The sequence below is a fragment of the Sceloporus occidentalis genome, unplaced genomic scaffold (genome assembly GCF_023333645.1).
Source record: "Sceloporus occidentalis isolate IW3139 unplaced genomic scaffold, rSceOcc1.0.p SCAF_6, whole genome shotgun sequence".
NCBI classification, from domain to species: domain Eukaryota; kingdom Metazoa; phylum Chordata; class Lepidosauria; order Squamata; family Phrynosomatidae; genus Sceloporus; species Sceloporus occidentalis.
The window spans coordinates 124,588,610-124,605,732 of NW_028316986.1; the positions used below are offsets into that span (position 1 = coordinate 124,588,610).

General features: G+C 42.0%; 1 protein-coding gene across 3 annotated transcripts in view; it reads right to left on the reverse strand.

Moving 5' to 3' along the window:
- The window catches only part of MYO6 (myosin VI), a 160,801-nt gene that overhangs the window by 37,499 nt on the left and 106,179 nt on the right, over nucleotides 1–17,123 (reverse strand). For all 3 annotated transcript variants that reach the window (XM_089530895.1, XM_089530894.1, XM_089530893.1), the window contains exons 18-20: nucleotides 12,988–13,161; nucleotides 10,162–10,200; nucleotides 8,005–8,098 (exon numbers count right to left, since the gene is read on the reverse strand). In XM_089530895.1, the coding sequence (XP_089387021.1) occupies nucleotides 8,005–8,098; nucleotides 10,162–10,200; nucleotides 12,988–13,161 (307 nt within the window). The remainder of the gene's footprint in view (nucleotides 1–8,004; nucleotides 8,099–10,161; nucleotides 10,201–12,987; nucleotides 13,162–17,123) is intronic.

Genomic DNA, 17,123 nt, shown 5'->3' on the forward strand with positions numbered 1-17,123 from the left:
TCTGGATAGATGCTCCTCTTTGTCCCATTACCCTATCATAACAGATAGACGATTCCAAAAGGTTTTTCACATGAGGCTGTTAGCGTTCTTAAAACGTTGATATATCAGAATTCAGCAATTCAACTGTTTTGAAATCGTTTTGTAATCATTTATTGCTGAATTCTGATATATCAACATTTTAAGAAGACTAACAGTCTCATGTGAAAATCTTTTGGAATCGTCTGTTATGATGATTCCACTACATTTTGGGACAATAAAGGAACGATATAACGATGTCGTGTGAAAATCTTCATTGTGTCATTCACATACTGATAGTACTGATCTCCTAAACCCTGAACAACCTCACCCCAAAGTTCCATGTATATGATAAACAGCATGTGAGACAGAACTGACCTCTGAAGGAACCCACAGACCACAGACCAAGGGGCTGAACAGGAGTCCCTCGGCATCACATTCTGGGTACTCTTCCAGGAAGGAAGATATCCACAGTAAAACAGTGCTATAAGTCCTATGCCAGCAAGGTAGCTATCAAAGGCCACCAAGGGGTGGGGTGGCAAAACTAACAGAGGACATTTTCACACAGGCAAAAGTGATAGGACCATATCCTGTCACTATCACACAATTGTGCAAAGATTACAACATCACAATAATTGTGTCATTATCCTGTGAATAAAGAAGAATTCTAGTATCAATCCTGTGAATAAAGAAGAATTCTAGTATCACTTTTGATTCATGGGAAAGTCCCTTGAATAAAAAGTGATGGGAGAATTCCTCTTTATTCATGGGATAATGACACGGTTATCGCAAGGTCGTCTGAGAATCTTTGCGCAATTTCATGATAGTAACAGGAGCACCCTGCTATGCTCCCATTACTTTAGCCCATGTGATAATCTCCAGAGACCTGCTTCTCGTGTCCAGTTCCCAGCAATGCTCCCAATCACTTTTGCCCATGTGAAAATCTTCAGAGATTTGCTTCTCGTGTCTAGTTCCCAGCATATATCATACCAATGTGACCAAAGCTGTCTCTGCCACACAACCAGACAAGAACCAGATTGAAATGGATCTAGATAATATGCCTCATCCAGAAATCCCTGGAACAGGCCACTACATACTCCACTACCTTGCCCAAAAATGAAATGTTGGAAACTCGCTGATAATTACCCAGTATGATGGGATTCAAGGAGGGCTTTTTCACCAAAGTTCTCATAAATGCCTCCTTCAGGCATGCTGAAATTCTGCCTTGTTTTAGCTAGGCACTGACCATTCCCTCTACCCACTTTTAGTAAGCCAGGACGGCCAAGGCTCTAACAAACATAGGGTGGCTCTCCCCTCCCCAGGAATCCTATTTACATTATTGGATTGTACAAACTGAAAAATATGTATTATCACTGGACAAGAAAGGACCAAAGTTACATCAATTTGACCTGTATTGATAATAGCATCCATATCAGAGTGGATTTAAGCAATTTTATCTGCAAAGAACCAGGCAAATTGTTCACTGAGGGCTATGCTTGAGTACTCTGGATTCTTCTCTCATAGGCCCATATGTACAAGACCTCTGGCCACTTGAAATAGTTTTACTGGCCAACTCTTTGCAGATACAATTGTGGCAAAAAGAAATTCATTTTTGCTGCCCAGATTGTCCCAGAGTAGGTGTTCAGATAAGCTCTAGCCTACCATCCATCAGACCTGCTCTTCTGCCAGATCACACTACTTATTGTCTGTCTCACTTAAACTGGACTCCTCAAAAATCAGCTCCTCATATTGCAAAAACACATCACCAGCACTCCCATAATCAATAAAATAACAGCAACAAGTACAACTGCTCAATCTGATCTCTAAGGGACACACATCAGACATAAGCAGTTTCTCTAACAAAGCCAGCCCAAACAGCAAGGAAGAAGGAATCAAGAAACTGAATGAAAGCCCAAATGGGTGAGAATGATAACTGAATGTAGATCTTTTCCTAAGCCTTTATAGATATAGGCTAGGATCTTATAGAGCCAAAACATTCACACAATGTACTACAGCATGAGTGTGTTGACGTTTTTGCTACTGCACAATGATATATCCAAGACCTCATTTTGTGACCAGAACTAGGTCTGAAGAGGAAGAACCCTCCCCTCCCTCCTTCCAACTGTCATCTTCTGGCCTTAGAGGGAATGAAAGGACAGGCCCAACGCCATCGAGCCTGAAGAGGAAGAGCCCTCCCCTCTCTCCTTCCAACTGTCATCTTCTGGCCTGGGAGGGAGTAAAAGGACAGGCCCAACGCCTTCGGGCCTGGCCTCAATTAAGAAAAAGAGCCCTTCCTCCAGTCCATCTGCCTTGGTCCAGGCCTCAGAGGGAGAGAAGAATGGTGGACCTGATTCCCTCCCCTCCCCATTCCCTTCTCCTTTTGTGTCGTATCATTTTAGATTGTAAGCATGAGGGCAGGGAACCATCTATTATCCCCTCTGTTGTAAGCCGCCTAGATCCCCAGGGATTGGGCGGCATATAAATAAATCCTATTATTATTATTATTATTATTATTATTATTATTTCAAATTGGTATTGGTGCATGCACAACCACAAACAGTTGTGTTCCTGCATTATGATTCTGTTTTCTACTCCATCAGCATTCAACCAGATCTTGGCAAAAACTGTCACCAGGAGGTTATGTCTGGAGTGCTTGGGTCAGGTAGAAAGTTAAACAGATACCAAATAACCAAATACTTCCTTAGCTTCCTAAGTGACATATCAAATTAAATTACCTTTTTCCTGCTAGAGTTCCCTTTAGACTAACTTTTAATAAGGAGTGTGTACACGTTAGCACATGTATGCACTGAGTATCAGTATAATCCTATTTATTTATTTATTTTTCAAAAATACACTGAAGATTCTTACTCAATGTGCTATGCACTATATTACTACTATTTAGATTTTTATGCTTCAAGTTTTGAAATGCAAATTTGTGGGATAAAGCATAAATAAATATAAAATGTGCAGACAACAGTTCTTTTGGGAGGAGGGAAACAAAAGCTATGTCACACATTGCTATACATATTCTTGGAGACATTCACATTATTTTATTTTCTTCCTCACTCTCTCTCACAGACACTCCCAATATTAATAAGGTTTTTACTTTTAGCATTTTAAAACTTTAAGGTTTTCTCTATCCTTTTAAACATGTTTCCCATCCAGTAGATAAAAACAGATGCCTGTAAAACACAACCATGACTCATGAGTAACACAAAAATAAGGAGCTTCATTACTTCTCCCACCTCTTTTGTAATATTGCCAAGAGCAATCAGATTTCAGATTATCAGCCAAAAATGGTGTCAATAGAATCCTAATTAAAGCAAAGTTGTTAAGCGTTGCTAAATTAAACTCCAAATGTAACTTGACATGACAAGCATTAGGGGCATTTGCCAAAAAGAACCAGATGCTTAAAGCCTCAGGGCCAACCAATATGCTAAAATTAGCAGGAAATTAAGGGACAAGCCAAGGTGGCAGCTACTGACAACAGGAAATAAGCCTCATTTCAGAACAAATTAAAGTATCTGATGCCAAAGTGGTGCTGTGACCCAGATTTTCTGATATCTATCTGAATCTTCATTTGTTGTCTACATGGCTGCCATTTTTAAATGGCATATGCTTGTAAGAAAGTCATCTGATGTAAAGACTGGTGAGAACACCAGATGGACAAACAATTCCCACATTTGACACACTAGCTGAATGAGGTCTGGATGTCCTGGACGACAGGTCCTGCCAAGAGAGAAGAGCTCTTAGGGGTGTGTTCGTACTAATACTAATATTTTTAAGCTGGGCACTAGTGATGGAGTTAAGGAGCATCCACCTCCATTGCTTCCTACTTTGGGAAGAATTAAATTAAGAATCTCTTGATCTGGAACGCCCAACAGAATCACCCTTTCTGTCTTCTAACATAGCAGGGTTTGAGATGAGGCAACAGGTCTACAATTTCATTCTTTCCTGACCCTACTTAGAACTGGACTGTGAGGATGCAATCCTACATACTAGAGTTGGATGACTGTGGGTTGCATGCAATCTCCAAGGGCCATTTTTGTGAGACCCTGGGGAGATGTACCCACACCTTATGCCTGCAAAAAAATTTTTAAAATCCATCAAATGCCCATTAGGAGACATGGGGGGCACAAAATGTGACCAGAAGTAATTTCCTGTTTTGGGAATGGCCCAGAGAAACTAAAACCATGCCCTCAAATGCTGTAACACCCACTAGAGAGAGTTGCAGAGCATTTGGGGGCAATTTTTTTTTATTGTAGTGGGTGTATAGTGGGAGCAGCAGTCCCCAAACTACTCCTGCAGGTTAATGCAACCTCCTGCTGTTGTCGTTGTCTGCCTTCAAGTTGTTTCCAACTTTTGGTGAACCTATGACGGGATTTTCTTGGCAAGTTTCATCAGAGGGGGTTTGTCATTGCCTTCCCTGGAAACTGAGAGCATCGCTTGCCCATGGTCACCAGTGGGTTTCATGGCCAAGTGGGGATTTGAATCCTGGTCTCCAGAGTCCTAGTCCAATACCCAAACCACCACACCACTCTGGCTCTCTATGTTGTAACTCCCTAGACTCCCATAGTAGCACGCCTCTGGTATATACGAGTATCTGGGAGTAAATCCTACTGAAAGTCAACAGAGATGATGCAGATTTTGGGAATTCTGAGGGGATTGTAGGTGGAAGGGAAAATCTGTCCTGCCAGTGTTGTCTGTGCCACTGGCAGATGAGTGCTGCTGGAAACAAACAGTACTCCTTTCAAATAGAAGGAAAAACACACAGAAAAGAAAAGTCCATCACTAGTTTTAGCATTACAGTGGACCCTTGTTATACGCTGGGGTTTGGTTCCAAGATCCCCCGTGTATAACAAAATCTGTGTATGCTCAAGTCCCATTAAATAAAGTGGCATAGCAAAATGGTGTCCCTTATAAAAATGGAAAATCAAGGTTTGATATTTGAAATTTATACTTTTTTTGAACATTTTTAAACTTTGTATGCTTGAATCCATGTATAAAAAATCACTGTATGAGAAGGGCCAACTGTATTTTCCTCCCTTCCAAAAAATAATTGGCAATGGAGCATACAGGATACGTATACCTTTGATTTTGTTTCAGGAATGACTATCTTGGGAACGTGCCTTGAAAACAGTTTCATATGAATCATAGTAAACTAGAGTTTACTGCAGTCCACTCTTATATCAATACAGCCTCTAAGATTCCTGACACAGATCACCCAGCAGGAGGCAGAGAAGAGACAATGGTAAAATCAATATCACTTTCTTTTTTAAAGGTGCTATGGAGGAACCTGAACAAATCAAGCAAGACCTGCAATGCCTACCTCTCTATTACACTATAGTGCCACTCTACAAACAATGGCCATTTCTCTGGGTCCATGAAATACCAACATACCACTAAAGACTTCACAAATTGTACAGGCATCTTAGATTACTCCAGTTTTCTCAAAGGGTGGGGCAAGGCCCCCAGGGAGGGCGTGAGAGTTGCTCAACGGGAGTGCAAGACTCCCTAAACTTTTTTAAGTGATAAAATTTACACGTTTTCAGTTAAATATTGAATTTACTCAAATAAAACTGTTCTAATTTGAACAATGTTATTTCCCTATAAAATGTTAAAATATGTATACACACGAATGTGTGAATGAAAATCTTTATACAAATTAAATAAACTAAATACTTTAATTCATATACTACATCGAGTGGGAGGACACGACATCTGTCTGTTGATATCGCTTCTTGGCGATATGGGTTAAAAGTTTGAGTAGCACTGGAATATCCAATTCAAATTAACCATTACATCAGGGTAGGCAAAGTATAGCCCAAAGGCTGCATGTGGCCCCCAAAGCTATTTTTGTGACAGGGGTAAAAAAAAATGCCCCCAAATGTTCCCTAGGGAGTATGGAAGCATTGCGACTCCATTCCCCTGCCCCAGCCAGTTTAATCCAGCAAGTGAAAAGGAAGTGACTTCTATTCACTTCACTTCCCATTGCTTAAAAAATGCCTCTGAGGCCCTAAAATGCCAAAGGGAATGAAAATGCCCGATATGCATTATTATTATTATTATTATTAATGGTATTTATACCCACTTTTCTCCCAAGGCGGCTCACAATATAAAAACACATTAAAACAACATTTTAAAAAACAATTAAAAAAAATTAAACATGCAAAATGTAAAACATACAAAGATTAAAAAATAATCTAAACTAACCCCCCACAATAAAATCAGGCCTGCATGATTTCAAAAAGCTTGTTGGAATAAAAATGTTTTTGCTTGCCAGCGAAAGGCCAGCAGCGAGGGGGTCAGCCTAGCTTCCCACGGAAGGGAGGTTCATATGGGGAGATACGGTCTCTCAAATAGTCTGGACCTAAGCCATGTAGGGCTTTATAGGTCATGACCAGCACTTTGAATTGCGAAGCTGTTTCAATACAAGAGTTATATGCTCCCTGTAACTGGCTCCGGTCAGCATTCTAACTGTGGTGTTCTGGACCCGCTGATGTTTCTGAACTGTTTCCAAAGGCAGCCCCACACAGTGTGTGTTACAGTAGTCCAAGCAGGATGTAACCAAGGCATGTGTCACCATAGCCAGATCTGATGTCTCAAGGAATGGGCGCAGCTGGCATACTAGTTTTAACTGTGCTCTCCTGGCCACTGCTGAAACCTGGCAGTGGACATCCAAGCTCAGAGTGGAGTCCAGCAGCACATCCAAGCTGCAAGCTTGAGATTTCAGGGGAATGTAACCCCATCCAGCTCAGGAAAAGCCCCAATTCCCTGATCTGCCCTACAACTGACCAGGAGTACCTCTGTCTTGTCTGGATTAAGCTTCAATTTGTTTGCCTTCATCCAGTCCATTTCTGATTGCAGACACTGGTTCAGCACAGAGAAAGCTTTTTTGGAATCAAATGGAAAGAAGAGATAGAGTTGGGTGTCATCCGCATACTGATGACATCGCACCCAAAAACTCCAGATGACCTCTCCCAGCGTTTTCATGTAGCTGTTAAACAACATGAGGGACAACACAGAACCCTGTGGGACCCCACAGGCCAGCAGCCAAGAAATCAACAGGAGTCCATGAATATCACCTTCAGGGTCTGCCCCTCCAAGACAGACCAGAACTACTGCATAGCAGTGGCCCCAAGTCCCCTCCCAGAAAGGCGACACAGAAGTATACTATGGTCAATGATATCGAAGGCCACTGAGAGATCTAGCAGGACCAACAGGAACATACACACCCTGTCCAGTTCCCTGAGTAGGGCAGCCTGAGCAAAAAAACTTTTTATAGGAGATTGTGTTGTGGAATGCAGTCCTCCAAGGCTTCCTGGGGGACTAATGCAGCCTCCTAGCCTCCCACAGTTGCTCACCCCAGCAATATAAGTATGCTATCTTTCTTTTGGTGGAATCAAGATGAACATCTACAAAAATTTCAAAACATCAGTTTGATCAGTACTTTTTACTTAGTAATGGCATAATGATGCTACTGCAAGGCAGACAGTTAATATGGTAGCCACTGTGCAATAATTAAAGCAGAATACAGTATTAGCAAAGGTGGGGAAGACTGTATTAGAAGATTTAAAAAGATCTCCAGTGGTGATTGTTTGATGGGTCCCTTTTTAATTAGATAATGCATTTATGTTCAGAAGCTGGCATTTAAATTTCATTTTCACTGCAGACACTAATTTCTGAAGCACACAGAATGCCAAGCTCACTCTCTCTCTCTCTCTCTCTCTTTAAACCTTGAAATAAATTTAAGTGGCTTCCATCCGTTCAAAATTCTGTTAACAAAGATTCAGTACAGGCTGCTGCTTATTGCTATGCACAGTAATCTCACAGCATTGACAAGAACATTGAAAAAAATGTTTAAAAATAATCATATTTTTCTAAACAATGAATGCTTCTTGATAGCACTGTTCCTTCAACTCTGCATGAATCCTTTCATGCCCAGGATAATAGTGCAATTTGATCTCTGAGTAAGACATACCATATTACCTGAACACTGAAGCTGAGAGAGGATCTGGGCACCTTCAAAATGGTGACTTGTCATCTTTAAATTAGGCTTGATACAGCGAATAAAGCTAGACCCCTAGTGGAAAAACAACAGATTGACATCATCATAAAAATATCTGTGAATCACTTGAAAGTAAAACTATAGATTCTTAAGCTTCAGCCTCTTCTCTCTTGTTATCCATTCATTGTGCTGGCAACAGAGCATTAAGGCTCAAGCTGTCTATTAAATTCATTAAATGTCCACCAAAGGAAGAGAGACAGTTTTTTTTTAAAACAACAACAACAACCCAAAACCTTTCTAGTCAAAGCCCTGCAATCTTGACATATGTTATCAAAAAAGCAATTTGTGATAAGCTGGTAAAATTTCAGAAGCCATGAAGCAGCATCCAAAAAAGCCAATAATCATTCATTTATCAAGGCTACATTTAATAAAAACATGAACTGAAAAGTCTGGGTGAAATGACTCTCTGAAGGGTTCTCAAATTGGCTTATAATGATGTAGAGTTTACGAGCCAGAAACTCTTACACACTTATTCCAAACATCCTTATGAACTAAATGAAAAGAAAAAGCAAACCAAGCTGCAATAACTGAATAACTCTGTCAAAATACAATCCAAAATTCTGAAAAACATTTATTCCTCCTCTAGAATATCAGTTTTCCCCTTGCTAAGTTTCCATCTGATTTTGAAGTGCACATTATATCTAAGAAAAAGAGACAGATAAATGCTTAAAACCAGAGCTTGTTATTTCACTGCATTTGCTCATAGTTATTAGAGAAGCATTCAACTGAACTGTCTGTGCTGTTTCAGATACACTTGAAGTGGCTGCTTTAATCAAGCCACTTTGGGTCAGTGACTGAAAAGGCAATAGGTCACTCTGAACTATCTATTATTCCAAGCCCAGCAGAGAACCTGGAGCGCTAGGGCATGGCCACTTCTCTCTCTCTCTCTCTCTCTCTCTCTCACACACACACACACACACACAACCAATGTCTTGCCGGTTTACCTAATGCAACCACTCCCTTTCCAAAAAGAAGAGGTTACCTTTGCCACCTCATTCCCCTGTTGTGGCAGAATGGAGAAATGTGACCGTGTTTCCCATTTTGGGAGAAGTCAGCCAATGAAGGGATTGTCACACATGTTTTTCCACCAACCCTGCTGATAGAAAAATGTGGCTCCCTTTTGCAGCAGCATATGATAGGCCAAAGTGGGGATTTAAGTTTGCACATCTTGAGGATATTACGAGATGAAGGACTTGTCCATCTCTCCTTTTTACCTGTGCTGGTCTATGAACTGAACTGAACTGTCCACCTCTTCACATCCACTGAATGACTTATCTGCTCACATAAATTAACTCAGCTGGCAACTGTAGAAAATTCTTCAATTAATATATGGAGAATCTGGGAATCAGAATAAGGGCCAGGCTTACCATGAAGCAAAGTGAAGCAGCCACCTCAGGCAGCAGGGTTTTGATATGTTGTCGGATGGTATCACATTTTGAGTTTATTTTGTTAGTTGTTTAGGAAATGGGTGAGGAAAGCTGTTTGTGGACTTTTCTGTCTCAAGCACCTTTGGACCTTTCAGCTCTAAGGAATATGGTTCAAGCCCCACCCCCCACCCAAGATGCCAAAAAAGTGGACAATTAAGCTCCATTTTATTCAGTGGTCGCAGCATGAATGCCCATGCTTCATTGTGTCTGTGTTTACATCACCACCATCGAATAATATGGGGCGTAGCAATCTGGGGATGGTCAAATTCACAGATCCAAAACCTGCAAATCTGGAGAGACCACTGTATTTTAAAGGAGAAACAAGCCCTTTGAAAAAGGGTTTGTGTGACAGAGAAAATCCAGTACATTCAGGAGGCTACTGCTCCCCAGCCAAAATGGTACAACTGATGCACAAAGAGGTTATTCTGGTTTTTTTGAGTCTAAATTTAGCTATAACAAACTAAATAATCAACATGGATCATGGAACCTCCATGTTATAGCAAAGAGCAACTCATCTTCCTACAACATGAAATCTGCAAAACATTGTTCCTGCAGTAAGCTACTTGAAAGTTATAACAGATTTAGAGCTGAAATACAGATAAATGAGAGTTCACCACAGAAAGCACAGAAGCATTACTAATATTTACTTACAGTACTACGGAGCTTTTCCAGTAGCAGGTTTAGCTGAGTCTGTAAAAGCAAAAGTATATGTATCAATAAGAACTCCAAATTATGTACACAGCAGGACACATTACTGTTCACATGCATCACTGAGTACAAGCTCTCTCAACACACAAGCAGTTTCTTAAAGGGAGGTGTAAAGACAAACATGCATGGAGGGTCTGAACTGCCTCAGGAATGCCAACAGCTTTGCTTACTGCTTTTGGCTAAACAACCCTGCCAACAAAGAGATGACAACTGTCTTGATGTAGTACTGGCAGTGAAACACAACATGGTGCAATGGTCAGAGTGTTGGACTAGGACCAGGTTGATATCTCTACTCAGCCATGAAGCTCAGTGACTTTGGGCTAGTTACTGCCTTTCAACCTACCTTTGCCTGGTTGTGAAGATAAAAATGGCTCTCTAGACTAGAAAACGTGGGATTACAATGGGATACAATTGAACTACTAAATAATCTGGGTGCTAGGAAGAAAGCTGTGCATGTGAAAGCTAAGGCCTAGTATGGACAGAACCAGAAAGTTCATCACATGACAAAGCTACAGTTGGGGAAATATATGGGTGCAGAGAGAAGACCTATACTAGGGTGGGCTTTAGAAGACTAAAACTTACTTTATCCAGCCAGTCATTTGAGAAGAACTGAGATTTTAGTAGTTTTGCTGTCAATTCTAGATTTTGTAAATGGGAGGTTTTAATGAATTAGCTTTTTCTCAATTATTGTTTATTGCACCCTATGTTAAATTTTAAAGTCTGTAGCTAGCATGATCAATAGTAGAGAAAACCTAGTGAATGCTGTAAATATATATCTTTTTCTATACACAGGGAGGTCTTCACCACCACCATGAAGGAATTCAAATGTTTGATTGTTGATCTGCACAACCTGAAGTTCTAAAATCCAGGAACTATTCTGCCATATGGACAGCTATCTATCTAGACTAGGCCTCAGACAGGCAGACCTTGTTGAAGTGACTGAGCTTCTCCACATTAATATCTCCCAATGACCATGAAGAACTGGTCCAGCTAGCTTACTACTGTCTTCATGGACTGTCAGTCCCTCTTCATGTTTTCAAGTATGACCCTTACCTAGCACTTCTTGGAGATGCCAGAAATTGAACCCAGGACCATTTCACATGCAAGGCAGGTACTCTGCCATGGAACTATGGCCTTTCCTAAATCCTCTGAAAAGACTTATTCATGCTACTTAATACATGGATTGATGGGGAGAAATCAGTACAGAAATAAAAGCCCTGCTGTAGAATAGAAATATTTTCTCAATGCTACACAAAGCAGAACTGATAAACTGGAAATAAAGAGGTCTGACTGAACATAACAGCAGTTCGATAAATAATGAGTCCACAAAGGTTTACCTGCAGCCCTTGGTTTTGCCTTTGCCTGCTTTTCCTCTCAACTTCCCTATAGCTCCCTCCAGCCATCCTGAGCTGGTAAAAGCCAACTAAAATAAAAACTGATGAATGGGGAAAGGAAGCAGAAAAACAGAGAAGGCTTAACATATGAAGAGCAGAAGGCACAGAGGTCAGTTTTAAAGCTAAGTACAAAAGGAAAAAATTAGGAAAAGTATCAGATACTGTAGTTGGTTAGGAAGAAAAGAGAACGGGGCTACCCAGAACTCAAGGAAAGTTTGTTCTGATCAAAAACATTAATACTGAATTAGAACAAAATGATAATGTTTTAGATTCACAGATACCAACAGTACTGTCTCAGTGGAACATCCACAGCTCATCAACTGAGGAGCTCAGTTTTTAAAAAATAAAGCTTTTGAACATAAAACATTCCCATTTGGCTGAAGTATAAATAAAACTACTTCAGTATCTCTGTTTAATACAGATTCTATCTTTTAGATATTAACCAATATAGATTATTGTTGTACAGCTATTCAGTCCTAGTGTGACATGCCAAACATTCATGACTGATGACAATTTTGTCTGCTACAGCCCAAGACTAAGGTGCATGACAAGAAGGCAGTGGAAATGTGCTGCACAAGTGTAAGTGTGTGACAGAAAAGACCACAAAGAAGGCCCACCAAAAATATTTAAAATACTGTTTAAAAAGTGGAGGAAACACTGCTCAAATTGTGCATATGCATAAAAGAAGACAAAAGGGATAGTGGTGAATCAGAATCAGAAAGGCAGTTATCTAGAGATCTCACAAACTGATCTGAAGCTGGAACACAGATAAAAAGGAGGAATGCCCTGGAAGAACAGGACTCCAATCCCTGGTATCTTGCATGGCATAGAGGAAAGGTGCTTCAATATCAAGGAATAGGCACCTTCAATACCATAAAATTCAGAATACATGAGCTACACCACCCCAATCACAAAGTTGTTTATTGCTACAATTTGGAACCTTGAGACGAAAAATGTAAGTCTCATTGTAATCACTGCAATCAGCCAGAAGAGGAGGGGCCAACCTGCTAAAGATACCTTCCCCATACCATCTTAACAAAGGAAAGAAACAACAAAATGCAGCCACCTTACTAATATCTCTAATTTTTCTTCTGTTTGGTATGTAACATCTTGCCTGATGAAGAAGCCAGTGGAGCTCCGAAACAAGCTTTGTAGCAAGTATATTGTGCATTTTGGTTGGTCACAAAAGGTATCACTGTTTGGTGTAATCAGTGGGAGTTTGTTTTAAGTAAATATGTTTAAGTGTGGGGGTCTGGCAAGAGGGAGACATGAAAGCAAACACATTACATTAATTTCTATCTTTACAATCCCACTGTTTTCATATAAAAAGGAGGAAAGCAATTGTGTAAAACTGGTAAGTTCTCCATGCTCATACCTTGAATTTGTTTCCCACACTGATGAAACTGAGTTTTCCTGCTTTTTGCTTATGGTCCTTGTTGTTATTAGTGTTAGATTCAAAGAGCTGCCGGACAAATTTATCTTTGGATTCACATATAAGGGACTCCAGAGACATATGCAGAGCATCATTGTTCTTCTCGACAAACTGGGTCTGAGGAAAATAACACATCAGTTAAGGAAGAGGAGGAACTCACACACAGCTGCCCCACCATTTGAATGAGTAGTAACTTATATGTGTGAACAGACACTAAACTAAAACCTCTCTTTCATGTCAAATGCAATGCTTTTGACAAGAGAGTTAATTAATTCACTGAGTTTTCAAGAATACGGTTAGAGCTCACAGAAACCTAACATACAAATGTATAAACTATCCCAATAACATACAAACCTTGCCTTAATTCAGACATAGGATAACCCCAACATCTCAATAATCTCATTTGCACTGAATTCATTTTATTTAGTCATGTTATGCAGTGCATAACACAACCCAGTGACAAAGGAATATAAAATTAATCTTTGCAATGTTGCTCACTATAATAGAAAAAAATGGAACAGCATATGAACATAACAGAACAGCCCACTAAATCAGGGATTCTATAGTCTTATGCTTTCAGATCACCTGATGACTACCTCTGGACTTCCTTCATCATATTTAACCCACCTCTAATGGGTCTACACACAAGGATTTGATCATATCATAACATTTACATGAAGCCACTAGGAGAGATCATCCAGAGATATGGAGCGTGGTGTTATCAATATGCCGATGACACCCAAATTCATTTCTCTATGTCTCCGACTGCTGCAGTGACTAAGGATGGCATCTCTCCTCTGAATGCCTGCCTTGAGTCAGTAATGGGCTGGATGAGGGAAAACAAACTCAAGCTGAATCCAGAAAAAACAGAGGTGCTCGTGATAGGTGCCCTTGGTCCAGGGAAGGAGATTTTCCAACCCATCCTTGACGGGGTCACACTTCCCCTGAAGAATGAAGTCCACAGTTTGGGAGTACTCCTGGACTCGTCACTACAGTCGACATCTCAGATAATAATAATAATAATAATAATAGTAGGTTTTATTTATAAACCGCTCTTCCGTGTTGATCATAGCGGTGTACAGGTAAAAATTGCAATATCAAATACAAAATACAAGATAAAAATTGCAATGCATAAATAAAACTTCAATAAAAGCATTTCAAAATACAGATTAAAACCATACATCAAATCCATACATCAAATCCAGGCCAGCTAAATGTGCTCGATAATGCTGTACATATAGGGAGGAGTCTTACATCATCAAGGAGCATCGGGGAAGGCTTGCCGAAACAGGAAGGTCTTAAGTCTCTTTTTAAAGAGATCCAGGGAGGTGGCGGAGCAGAGGTCCTCAGGAAGGGTGTTCCAGATCCCATGGGCCGAAATAGAAAAGGCCCTTTGTGAGGTTGATACATATCTCGTTATCGGGATCCTCAACAGATTCTTCCCAGACGACCTGAGTATGCGAGGCGGACTATATGGGGAGAGGCGGTCCTCCAAGTACCCTGGGCCCAAGCCATTTAGGGCTTTATAGGTTATAACCAACACCTTGTATTGTGCCCAGAAGCGAACAGGCAGCCAATGGAGATCATGCAGAATCGGTGTTATATGGTCGGCCCTGGGACATCCAGTGACCAACCTAGCTGCCATATTCTGCACTAGCTGAAGCTTCCGGGTTTGGTACAAGAGTTGCCCCATGTAGAGCGCATTACAGAAATCCAACTGAGAGGTTACAAGAGCATGTACCACTGTTTCAAGGTCTGCCCGGCCTAGAAAGGGTCGCAGCTGGCATATCAGCCGAAGCTGGTAACAGGTGCTTCTGACCGTCGCATCCACCTGAGAAGTCAGCTGGAGCGACGAGTCCAAAAGCACCCGCAGACTGCGAACTGAGTCCTTCAGGGGGAGCGTGACCCCATTCAGGACAGGTGGACAAATTTCACCACCCAGACCGGGCGAACCTATCACTAGTACTTCCGTTTTCTCTGGATTCAAGCTGAGTTTGTTTTCCCCCATCCAGCCCATTACCGACTCCAAGCAGGCATTTAAAGGAGAGATGCCATCCCTAGTTACTGCATCAGTCGGGGACACAGAGAAGCATATTTGGGTATCATCAGTGTACTGTTAACACCGCGCCCCGTGTCTCCGGATGATCTCTCCCAGTGGTTTCATGTAAATGTTAAATAGCATGGGGGACAGAATAGCTCCTTGAGGGACACCAGATGTAAGCGCCCTCTTATCGGAGCAAACGTCCCCCAGCTGCACTATCTGGAATCTACCCGAGAGGTAGGAACGGAACCACTGGAGCGCAGTGCCCCCGATACCTAACTCCCTCAGGCGTTCCAGGAGGATACCGTGGTCAATGGTATCGAAAGCCGCTGAGATGTCCAAAAGCACTAACAGGGACATGCTTCCCCTGTCCATGCCCAGACCGAGATCATCAACTAAGGCGACCATGGCAGTCTCAACTCCATAGCCTGCCCGGAAGCCGGTTTGAAATGGGTCTAGAAAATCTGTTTCTTCCAAGATCCCTTGAAGCTGAAAAGCAACTGCTCTCTCGATCACCTTCCCTAAAAAAGGCAGCAGCAAAACAGGCCGATAATTATTCCGAATCAGGGGGTCCAGGGAGGGCTTTTTTAGCAGAGGTTTTACTACTGCTGATTTTGAACTCGATGGAAAACGCACCTCCCTGAAGGATGAATTAATTATACGGCGTAACATAGAGGTTACCGCCGTTCCCCCCTGGGCCACCAGCCATGAAGGACAGGGATCGAGAGAGCATGTTGTCTTCCTAACACTTAGAAGAATCTTGTCCACTTCCTCAGTACTCACAAACTCAAAATGATCCAGTCTAATGGAGTCCACGGAAGCTCTGGAGACCTCTCTTATAGGATCTGAAGAAATACTGGCGTCGAGATCAGCCCTTAGCCGAGAGATTTTATCCGCGAAGAAGTTGTTAAATTCATCACAGCAGGCTTTAGATGGTTCTAAAATAGGGTTCAGGGAGGGGGCAGTTGTGTTAGCTCCCTCACTACCCTGAACAGCTCTGCCGGACGCAACTCCGCAGACGCAATACGTGCAGCATAAAACAAATGTTTAGCTGCACTTATTGCCACTCCGTAAGCCTTCAAAAGAGACTCAAAGAGTGCCTTGTCGGCTAAGTGATGATGTCTTCGCCAGTTGCGCTCTAGTCGTTGCACGGCCCACTTCCTTTCCCTGAGGTCTTCCGTATACCAGGGTTGCTTACTGGAAGCAGGCCGGAAAGGACGCTTGGGAGCGATACCGTGTATAGCCCTGGAGAGATCTCTATCCCATGTATTAGTCAAGGCATTGACAGAGTCGCCGTCAGTTCCACCCATATAGCCCTCTAGGGCTTCTTGGAACCTTTTGGGTTCCATCAGCCTTCGAGGGTGGACCATCCTAATAGGTCCTCCACCCCCGGGGGGCTTAAGGTAGAAGCCTTGATTAGAGCCTCGACCAGGAAATGGTCCGTCCATGATAGGGCAGAGACATTAAAGACCTCTGCCCACGGAGTATCCATGTCCGTACTAAAGACAACGTTGAGAGTATTACCAGCGCAATGCGTGGGCCCTGAAACCAATTGGGACAGGCCCATGGCAGTCATGGTAGCCATGAACTCCTGAGCCGCACCTGTTAGACCATGGCTGTCCTCAAAAGGGATGTTGAGGTCCCCCAGAACAAGAAGCCTAGGAGACTCCAACACCAGTTCTGAGACCAGTTGTGTCAGCTAAACCAGGGAGTCTGTTAGCGCACGGGGTGGACGGTAGACCAACAGAATCCCCAGTCTGTCCCTGGCATTCAGAGTCAGGTAAATACACTTGATGAAATCAGTTTTACGGACATGGTTCCTGGTCAAAGGAAGGGTGTTCTTATAGACCAAGGCAACACCACCCCGCCCCCCGCCCACCTAACCTGATCTGGTCCTTAACTGAGTACCCGGCTGGGAGGGCCTGTGCCCACACTGTTTCCCTCTCAGGCCCGAGCCAGGTCTCAGTAATGCAAGCCAGGTCGCAGTTCTTATCTTGAATGAGATCGTAAATTATGTGGGTCTTATTCCTAACTGACC